Source organism: Eretmochelys imbricata, chromosome 8 (genome assembly GCF_965152235.1).
Source record: "Eretmochelys imbricata isolate rEreImb1 chromosome 8, rEreImb1.hap1, whole genome shotgun sequence".
NCBI lineage: Eukaryota > Metazoa > Chordata > Testudines > Cheloniidae > Eretmochelys > Eretmochelys imbricata.
The window spans coordinates 15,680,970-15,692,046 of NC_135579.1; the positions used below are offsets into that span (position 1 = coordinate 15,680,970).

The window sequence follows — 11,077 nt, forward strand, 5'->3', positions numbered from 1 at the left end:
ACTCCTTATGCTGGAAGAAGATTGGAATTTTCCCTGCCCATTCATCCTTGCATTTTTCCTTCCTCTTCTCGTCTGTATTGCAATATGATGCCTCACCTTTCTTACAGTTCAGAGCAAAGTCACGTGGCTTCTTTGTTACACAGCTTTACAGTTCCTGTGCCAAGGAGCAGGAGCACTGGACTGGCAAGGCTTCCACCTTAACCCTGAAGATTAAACAGACAGTACTGTGATTGCAGAGCCTGGATATGGATGCTGGATATTCCACTTCATTTTCCGGTGTTGCATCATTTGAATTGTTGCAACCATGCAATACTATCCTCCTTCTACTGAGGATAATGGCAAAATGCCCACAGTTAGGTGTGTTTGCTAACATGGCAATATTGATGGGTCCCTAGGGCTGCGATGTTTCACAAACACTTCCCAGTCAAATACATTAAAAGAGGGACAATGTTTGTGATATAAAGTTAGAAAGCTGCAAAGTTTGGTTTAAAATATAAATAGCAGAAAATTAAAAGATTTTTTTCTGTTTTCTGTACTTTTCTTTTGTCCTAGCTGGTAAACTGGAAACACCAAGATGTTGCGTTGTGCAGGAGGTCAGACGAGACTATCTTAATGGTCCCTTCTGACCTTAAAGTCTATGATTCTATGACAGTTGGCTCGAAATCATCTGAGAGGCAGCCTGCAGTGTTCCATAAATAACCAATCCAAAAATACGTACTTTTTAGGTTTTTGGCAAAAGGAAAAAGGGGGAGGCAAAATTTCCCTTAAGGCTGGAATTTTCAAAGGAGTTAAGTACCACAACACCAATACGGTTCCAGCTGATTATTCTCTGTATTAAAAGATTTTGCCGGAATATATTTATGGTGGTATTCAAAGACATCATCAATCAGCATCATTTTTGTAACTCAATCTACTTCTTAATCAGTTATGGAGAAATAAACTAAACACCATACAGATAGAAAAGCCCAGGGGACTTGTCTATAAATGGATAACCTTCACCAGGTCTGAACCACTTATCAATGAACAAGACCAAGCCAAGCATTTGCCATTCTACAATATTAATTAATGATGCCCAGCTCTTATATAGAGGTTTTCATCTGTAGGCCTCAGAATGCTTTGGAAAAGAGATCAGTCTCCCTTTTATAAATGGGGAAACTGAGGCACTGAGCTGTGCAGTGACTAGCCCAGGATCACCCAGCGAGCCACAAATGGACATTCTTTTTTTTAATCCAATTAAAACTGGAAGTAGCTGCATGAACCCAAAAATAGTGTAGTGAGGATTCCCCACATGACTACACAATTTCCCACCACCCCAGGATTACTAATTATTATTATTATTAAATATTTATATTATAGTAGTACCCAGAGGCCTCCAAGTGGGCTGGGGGCCCCATTATGCTTGGGGAACGTACAAATACAGAAATGAAGCAAGTCCTGCCTTGAAGAGTTTAAAGTCTAAAGACTCTAAACACACAACCAGACAAAGGCTGAGGGCTAGGGATACAACATACAAACAAATGAGCATGGGTCTGAAATGGTACAGCTTAGTTAGTCAGGTATATTGTATTTTGTTTTAATTGGTGCAAGGCATAAGTACCAACCTTTTAACAGACACTCAATAAATGAGAGTTTGTGAAGGGAAACACACCTATTAACATAATGATAACCGGGGTGGGGGGGGAACGAGCATGTGTAACTGACACTTGGTCTACACTACCGACTTATGTTGGTATTATGCATTGCTAGGGGTGTGGAAAATCCACCCTCCCCAAGCAATGTAGTAATACCAGCCTGACCTCCAGTGTACACAGGAGAGCTTCTCCTATCGACACAGCCACATACTCTGACAGGAGACACTCGCCTGTTGGCATAGGTAGCTTCTTCATTAAGCACTACGTCAGCACTGTAAGTGTAGATAAGCCACAGCGCAGAAGAGAGTAACTTGTGGAAAGAGTTTATGGGACAGAGTAGTTAAAGTGGGGAAATCTATTCAGCGCCATCACAATGCAAGACACATTTCCGCACATTTTTCCAGTGCTTTTATTATCATCATATGGCCCTATGCTCCCCTCCACTTTGGTGGGTGAAGGGACACCACATCTACTGATCCCAGCTGAGGAACATGGAAAGGAGGGGTATTGCCTCTGTAGCACATTTTCCCCATCCCACAAGATTACAGGTCTCTGTGTGGAGAGAGGATGGGCTGGGATGAGACTAGAGTGCTGGTTATATGTGGAGCCCCCCTAAACTGAGTAGTAAACCTTCATAAGCTACTGCAGATGGGGTTCTGGTGGTCAGGGGACAACAATTTGCTGGGTGAGGGGAACAATGCAGAGGCAATGGGCAAAGATACAACAGCATCCATGTGGCCCTCTAGGTATTCATGGCTTTTGAGATGCAACCTGCTGTCACTTTCATGGGAGCTGTCCAGACAGCAGGCCAGCCCACAGGCGTGCTCACGCAGTCGTCAGCACCCGTGAACTGCATTGATTTTCAGAGTTCTCAGTGTAGAGGCAGCCTAAGCACAGATGCACCCAGCTTGACTTTAACCAGTGCCAACAGTGTCTCCTTGGAATGCCACCAAACCTCCACAAATGTTTGTAAAATAAGGCAAGTGGTTCCAAAAACCCTATCGTCCTTAGTTCTTCTCCCTTAGCATATTCCTCTTGTTCATGCTCTGTGAGACAGAACATAAGAAGTGAAGGATAGGCACAAGGTGAGAGGAAAGGTTTGCAACACAAAGGATACAGAATGAATTCTTAGGCTTTCATATATCTGTATTAGATTCTAATAACCAACCTTTAAAGCAAGTCATAGCAATTAGTTTTGGATGCTTATTTATTATTAGATCTCTGCGGTAAGCCAGCCAGCATCGTGGGGCTGCTATAAACAAAAAGGCATTGCTAATGCAGGGGTGGCATTAGTAAAATACCATACACAAGAGACAACACCAGCAAAGTATATGGTTACTGTGCAAACAATAGGACAGGCATGGTGAGGCAATGTTAGGCTTGAAGTAATCAATGTAGGAACATTACAGAGCTACAGGCTCTGCTAAGATAACATGGAATTAAGTGAGAGAACATTAGTACAGTACAGCACAGCACAGACACTTTGAGGAAAAGTGCCAGCTGTTGTCAAGGGATGAAATATGTTTTCAGATGAGATTTGAAGAGATAGAGAGATAAGGTGAAGAGATACAAAAAGGATATTCCATGCAGCCAGTGGGAGTTTCAGAAGAAGGCTCTTGAACCAACAGTAATATGGGTGGAGGAAGAGAAAGGAAGACAGTGCCAGATGAGTAGAGGGATGGGGAGCAGAGAAAGATGAAGACCATGAGGAAGGCTGGACCATGAATGGTAATAATATGCAGGGCTTAGAAATGGTTTATACTACATAGTTTCCAAGTTTAAGACACTGGAAGTTAAACACATTTATTTTCCCTTTCCCATTCATTCTTGCACAGACAGTTACTTTTATCTCTCTGCCTTCCCAACATGCTGACTCCACTTATTTTATGTTCAGGCTCCTTTGTTGTTTTCCAGTCAAACTGGTGGGTCATTCAAGAATCCATTTCATGAGCTGGTTGGGAACAAAGTGATCAAAAGAAAATAAGCCTTAAGGAATGGGTGTCATTTGCTCCTTTCTTCCAAAAAGGCCTTTGGGCCCAATCCTGCACCCAGTGATGTCAGGGGAAAGTTGCTTGAAGTTTTCTGAACCACTTACAAAAAATTAATAATTTTAGATATTAAAAAAATGCAATTAGAAATAACAGATGTGGCAATGTATTTATAAAACTTCCTTCTGAAATACTAATGAAAGTGGTTTACGGAGATTGTTTAGCTATACAATATAGTTTAATTCATATGTTTTTTCTTATCTTGTTTGCAGAGAAGAGTATAACTCAAAAGGATCACAATTTATCAGATGTTCAAATATCATAGAATCATAGAATCGAATCATAGAATATCAGAGTTGGAAGAGACCTCTGGAGGTGATCTAGTCCAACCCCCTGCCCAGAGCAGGACCAATCCCCAACTAAATCATCTCAGCCAGGGCTTTGTCAAGCTTGACCTTAAAAACTTCTAAGGAAGGGGATTCCACCACCTCCCTAGGTAATGCATTCCAGTGTTTCACCACCCTCCTAGTGAAAAAGTTTTTCCTAATATCCAACCTAAATCTCCCCCACTGCAACTTGAGACCATTACTCCTTGTCCTGTCATCTGCTATCACTGAGAATAGTCTAGATCCATCCTCTTTGGATCCACCTTTCAGGTAGTTAAAAGCAGCTATCAAATCCCCCCTCATTCTTCTCTTCCATAGACTAAACAATCCCAGTTCCCTCAGCCTCTCCTCATAACTCATGTGTTCCAGACCCCTAATCATTTTTGTTGCCCTTCGCTGGACTCTCTCCAATTTTTCTGCATCCTTCTTGTAGTGTGGGGCCCAAAACTGGACACAGTACTCCAGATGAGGCCTCACCAATGTCGAATAGAGGGGAACGATCACGTCCCTCGATCTGCTGGCAATGCCCCTACTTATACACCCCAAAATGCCATTGGCCTTCTTGGCAACAAGGGCACACTGTTGACTCATATCCAGCTTCTCGTCCACTGTCACCCCTAGGTCCTTTTCCGCAGAACTGCTGCCTAGCCATTCGGTCCCTAGTCTGTAGCGGTGCATTGGATTCTTCCGTGGAAGAATGGAAGCTTCTTCTGAAATATAAACATCTGGCTTTATGAAGCAAAGTAATTATATGTAAAGCTGTGTCATTGATTTGATAATAACTGAGACAAAAATCATTATTTTAGCAAGTAGGGGCAGAAGTAAATCAATGAAACTGTTAACTCAGTCCAAGCAATCTCCACATGGCTGGAACTAATGTTCTATGAGACACAACTTTGCTCAATTACCTTCCAAAGTTAATGGAGTGAGTGAAATTGGAGTGGTGTTTACACAGATTAGACAGTGGGAATTCCAGCTGCTCAGCTTCTCTCAGGACAAAGCCCTAAAAGCTCTACATTTTATCTGAACTGTTAGGTAGTTTAGCTGGCACAGGCACTGGTAAAACAATGGGTGGGACTGTATTCCTCAGGTAGCTGCATTTCCCTGGGGAATGAAGCATTTTTTAAAAAAAATACTGAAAAGTGGTTCTCTGCTGTGCCCTCCTCCCCACATGCACACACATGTGGGTAACTCAAACAGCTGAACTGATTGCTCAGAATTTCCAAAATAGGATACATTTCCCCTTTGGGGGTTCAGGCCCTACAGGTAAAGAGGCAGCCCAAAAAGGATTAATTTTTTTCAGCGACAAGCAACCCAGAACAGAGAGTTAGAATCTAGGCCCAGCTCCTGTGCTGGTGACAGCCCAGGGCTCTGCCCTTGTGGAGCCACTTGCAGAACTGGCCCCAACTGTGGGTTTTTAGGTGAGTCACTCAGGGCTTGATCCTGGAAGAGTCAATGAGAGCTGCCAGTGTTCAGTACCTACTCTATGCCTCGATTTCCCTACCTAGGAGATAGTGACAATATTTTTCGGACACTACAGGGGGTGGGACGGGAGTCACCAGGCTGAATTCGCTGCTGTCTGTCAAGCTGTTGATCCTCGGCACAGGCTGCTGATTGGCCGCAGTTAGGCGGTGCCCAAAGACGACGGTGATGGGCGCATTTAACCATACGCCGAGCAGATCCGGGGGCAGGGGCTCCCAGGGGAGTCTCCGCTCAGGATGCGGGTTTGCACAAGCCCCGCAGGGTGCCACCCACACGGTGCGACGCGCTCTGCTCATGCTGCGGCCAAACCCTTCCGCTGCCAAGCGCAGCCCTGGGGGCTGGGGACCGCGCCAAGCCCTGCGGCTGGTGGCCTCTGCTGCGCGGCTTGAACAGCGGGCAGGACCCGCCCTCCCGCCGGCCGGAGCCAGCGCGCCCCGGGGCAGGCACAGGGGGCGCCGCGGGCCCTGCCTGGGAAGCCGCAGGGGTCACACTCAGGTGCGTCTCGCCTACAAATCCCAGACACCTCCGCTCGCGGTCCCTTCGCCACCCCCCGGCCGGGCTCGGCTCCCACCCCAGCGGGGAGCGACTGCCGAGCGGAGCCGCGCTCCCAGCCAGGTGCGGGGCATGGCCGAGCCGGAGCCGGAGCCGAGCCGGGCGGCCCTGCTGGGCTTCCTGCGGGAGCATGGCGGGCAGGTGCGGAGCGCGGAGCTGCGGGGCCGCTTCAAGCCGCTGCTGGAGGCCGGCGAGCCCGGGGAGCGAGCCGCCCGCCGCGAGCGCTTCACGGCGCTGGTGAACAGCGTGGCCGTGGTGAAGGAGCTGGACGGGGTCAAGTTCGTGGTGCTGCGGAAGAAGCTCCGAGCCCAGGCTGGGGGGGAGCCGGGCGAGGCAGCGCAGCCCCCCGAGGCGCCTCCGGAGGGCGCCGGGCAGAGCGGGGCAGGCGGGCAGGGGCCGCCTCCGCCCCGCGCCCCCGAGCCGCCCCCTGCAGCCGCGGAGAGCCAGTCCCTGAAGCCTGTGTCCGAGCTGAGGGGGCTGTTCCAGAGCCAGGACGGGGAGACGCCTGGGGCCCCCCCGGGGATGCCCGGGGCCCCCAGGAGAGGGGCCCCCCAGAAGCCCTGCATGTTGCCAGTGCGCTGCCCGCAGCCGGCCGTAGGGGCTGAGGAGCTGCCAAGGCAGCAGGAGCAGCCTGGGCACAGAGCCAGGCTGCAGGTGGGGACCCTGCTGGACCTCCCTGAGCCGGCCTCTCCCAGATCCCCGCACATGAAGAGGAGGCAAGTGGATGAGGCGGGTGCCAGGTCGCCCCACCTGCGAAGGGTGTCAAAGACTCAGAAGGTGAGCGAAGAAACTGGGTGCATTGCTGCCGTTCCCCTGGAGTCTCTGGAGCACGAATGGCTGGTGAAAGCCACCGCCGGCCAGTGGTCCCAGCGGCTTCATGGCCTCTTGCTGAGCGATGCCAATCTAGCAGGGAAAAGGGACTTCATGTCTGGGTTTACAGCTCTGCACTGGGCAGCTAAGAGTGGGAACTGTGACATGGTGGGGAAGGTCATTGAGGTGGCCAAGAAAGGTGGCACTGAAATTGATGTGAATGCCAAGTCCTATGGAGGTTACACGCCCCTCCACATCGCTGCCATACATGGCCAAGAAGAAGTCATTACCACATTGGTCAAGACATACCGTGTCAAGGTTCATCTGAGAGACTACAGTGGGAAAAAGCCACACCACTACTTAAAGGAAGGGTCCTCTTACGCAGTCAGGCATCTGCTGGGTGATCCTGACCTTCACAACAGTGTTGGACATGCCTTTCCAATCAAGAAAAATCCAAAAATTGGTGCCTCCATCTTGAGCTCCACCAGCACCTTCCTTGGAGTCTTATCTGAGGACATGCCCTTCTATGATCTAAGCAGGGGTCTGAAGAAGACTTCTTCCTTAAATAAGCTCCTTAATGCATCTGCAGGCTCAAGGAAGAAGCCTAAGACTAGGGGGACTTTCCTGTCTTATTCTTCTCTTGTCGAAGCCGTGGAGGAAGAGCAGGAGGAGGAGGCCACAGTGAAACACAGACCAGTTTCTGAGCTGTTCTTCAGTCACTAGTCTCTGTCTTCTTGAAATCAAAGTAATTCAAATAATGTATAGAAGTTTTCTTGGGCCCAGATCCTCATGGATATTTAGGCTCCTAACTCCCATAGAAATGAATGAGAGTTAGGTGCCTAAAGAGCTTTGAGGATCTAGGCCCTGGTCTTCTTTCACAGAAGCAGTCTGTGTCTTCTACCCCCCCCCTCCCCCCCCAAAGGTGTTTAACAGCCCACTGTGTAGGGTCTGAATTCAAAGCTCATTGAAGTCAATGGCAGTCTTTCCATTGATTTCAACAAAGCTTGATCAGGCCCACAGAAAACAAGATTCTCTTAAAAATGCCGTACCTACCTATGTACTGATGCGTTAATTTAATCCACAAAGACTCCCTAACTCTATGCCTAATGTCTGAAATAGTGTAAAAAAAAAAAAAAAAAAAAGCAGTGTGGACAGGTTACAAGGCTTAACATACAATCTTCTTAATGTACAAATTCCTCCAGTGAGTTTGTAATTCTTTGAGGTGGAAAGTAGGACTAGGGTAAGGGATTGTTGCACATTTTATTTACACCTTGATTTTAAGATAGATCAAACCTACTTTAAAATGGCTTTTTATCCTAAAGGTTTAAATAACAAGGTACATAATAAGGAAGATGGATAATTCTGTATGACATTTACAATTAATTTGGTAACAAATAGATAGTGACAAGGAAAATCTGTTTGTTTTTTAAAAGATTATTTAGTGCTCTAACTTTTTAAAAACAAACTTCTCTGCTAGAAATGCTAACTAGCAACTATTCTAATTGTTGTCTAATGTATTTTGCTATGTGTAGAATACAAAACCATTTATGCAATGAGAAAAAGCAACCCTACCAATTGAAACACTAACCTGTCTACCTCAATTTAAATGCTAGATTACCATTGTTGGCTTTAGTATTTTTTTTTTAGAACTTTCTGACCACAAAACTAATGTTACCAACTAGCTATTTTGATAGTACTGTGAACTTTTAAGTGTGATGGTAATTTAACAAATGCACCTTTAAAGGAATCTAACAGACTTTTAAAATGTATGATAGTGGGACATTCAGGTGAAAAACTAACTACGGGAAATTTTCCTCAGACTATAGATTTTTATATATGGATAGCCAACTGGAAATACAAGTTTAGGTGACTATTTTTGTGTTGCTTGTCCTATAAATGTTAAGTGTTGTGTTTGACCCAATTACAATAAAGAGTTATAAAACCAAGGTTTAATGATGTTAGGTATTTCATAACAAAATGCCTGCATGACCTCTACTAAAACAATGTATATCTGAACAGTGTGAATCAATGACCTAAATCATTTTTTTTCCCTTGTGCCTCTTCCTTCTGTCTGTATGTTCACACAGTTCAACATATAATTCCAAAGAGCATGTGAATTTTGTGTTTAGTGCCATGTGATATTTCCAATGAGTGTAATAAAGTTGGTTAAAGTAAAACTAACCTAAATAAAATTTCTTAATGTGTCTGGTTCTGTGTATACAATCATGCATTTTGACTTAGTTTCAAAGTTTATGGTGAACCTAAAGGGACCAGTTAGTCCCCTCTGTTAAGTCCCTTTGATGATTTGTATTTATGTAGTACTTTTTCCTCAGCAGATCTCAAGGCTCTTTGCTACAGTAGGTAGATATTATCCTATATTCTAAATGGAGGGGCAGATATTCAGGTGTAAATGGGCTTAGGTCCATTTACTTTGGAGTCATACCAGCTGCGGAGCTGGCCGAGTGTAACAAGCACAGTGAGGTCAGCTGACTTGCCTAAGGCCAGAGAGAGTTAAGGGGCAGAGTTAGGAACAGAATCCAGATCTGACTCCTGTGACCAGTCCACTGGACCACAATAATTTTCTCTTTAAAAGTGGAAGCTATTTAAAAACCAGCATACAGTTCAACCATAGGAGGACAAAGCTGATAGTATAATTATGTTTGCTCTGCTTGTTAAATCCCCATTAGGTGGTCAAGTTTCTGCAGTGCCACACTACTTGCATGCTCTGAAATTCTTTGCAAGTCAGTAACTTTTGGAATGTTTTGATTTCAGCCTTGAATTAAACCCAAGACTTCCTCTTTCTGTCTGCATAACAACAGGCTTTGTTGAAACATTCCACAAGCCATACTGCACTACTAGTGCCGACTGGAAAAGGCATCTTACTCTCCTCCCCACCTTCTTTTGTTCCCCTCGTTAAAAATACTACATGGAGTGTGCCACATTCATGCCAAGTGGAACTCTTGATTCCAGGGACAGCTTTGGCCCGGTTTATCTCAGAAGATAATGGATTGTTTTGCATGGGCCCTGCTCATATATTGAGCTAATCAAGTGGGTAAGCAAATGTCAATGACCAAGTGCCTCATGATTTCTATGTTTGGCATTGGTAGAGTAAAAAAAAAATAAAAAAAATAGCCAATTGGTTCTGTAGCTGATGGTGTCAACATGATCAATATGATAGATACAGTGCAAATGCAAATCAAACCCCCATTGCTCCAGAAGAAAAACCCATGCAATGAATACAGCATAACCCTATATGAATTTCTTAAGAATTCCTTATAGACCACCTGACAGTAAACACCTCGTTCTGTTCCTTCAGCCCAAATGGGCACACTGCAAAGCCTGAGATATTGCAGACATGTTGCAAAGGAAAGGCACGTTAGCTAGTAAAAATATTCAGTAGCTATATGCATGAAAACTATCACTTGAGTGACTCAGCCCTTTATCATTCTGAGGCTAAGTGATAAAATATGGATATGCTCAATCCATGTTCATATTTTACATTGGAATCTTTTATACTGTTTTTGAGAAAGTGTCCTTTCATGTTCTCCTGCAGATAAAAAGCATACTTGCAGTAAGAGTTTCTTAGAACAACAAACTGTGCCTATATCTTCAATGAAAAAAAGGGAAAAGGGTGTATGTGTTTTTTACATCAACATAGCTGTCTTGATGTAAAATCCAAGTGGAGACAAAGCACCCCACATGGAGGCTATAGAGTTGTCCTTGACTATCTACATCTAGGTAAAAGCTACCTGTGCCTTGTGTAGGATTTTACATTGAATTAGCTAGTTCAGTGTAAAAAACATGCTTTATTTTTGCAGTGAAGACAAAGCCTCTGTGTCATTATTATAATTCATTTGGACCATGCTCAAGGGTGTGTTAAGCACCTTGCAAAACAAACAGGGAAGAGTTTGCAATCTATAAAATAGATGGGTGCGGGCAGGCCAGAATTCCATCAACAAGTTTATATGGTGACTCAGTTAGTTCATGCCTACCTTCTTAGTAAACAAATTTTTTAAACCCTAGATATTAATTACCCAGGCACTAGTTAGTGTTCCCAATACCATGTGACTTCCACAAGTACAAACAGTATTCCGGGGTATTAAGAATGAACCCATTGTAATTCTATGGAAATGAATTCTAGTGAACTATAACTTGAATTCAAACCAATGGCTCTATTGTTCTGCATTTCTTCTTCATGTGCTACAGTTGTGATTGTAAAGGAGACACA

General features: G+C 44.9%; 1 protein-coding gene across 1 annotated transcript; it reads left to right on the forward strand.

Annotated features, from left to right (window-relative positions):
- Positions 1–5,781: 5,781 nt before the first annotated feature.
- SOWAHA (sosondowah ankyrin repeat domain family member A) lies at positions 5,782–7,572 on the forward strand. Its single transcript, XM_077823722.1, has one exon. The coding sequence runs from the start codon at positions 5,782–5,784 to the stop codon at positions 7,570–7,572; it is 1,791 nt and encodes a 596-aa protein (XP_077679848.1).
- The last annotated feature ends 3,505 nt before the right edge of the window (positions 7,573–11,077 follow it).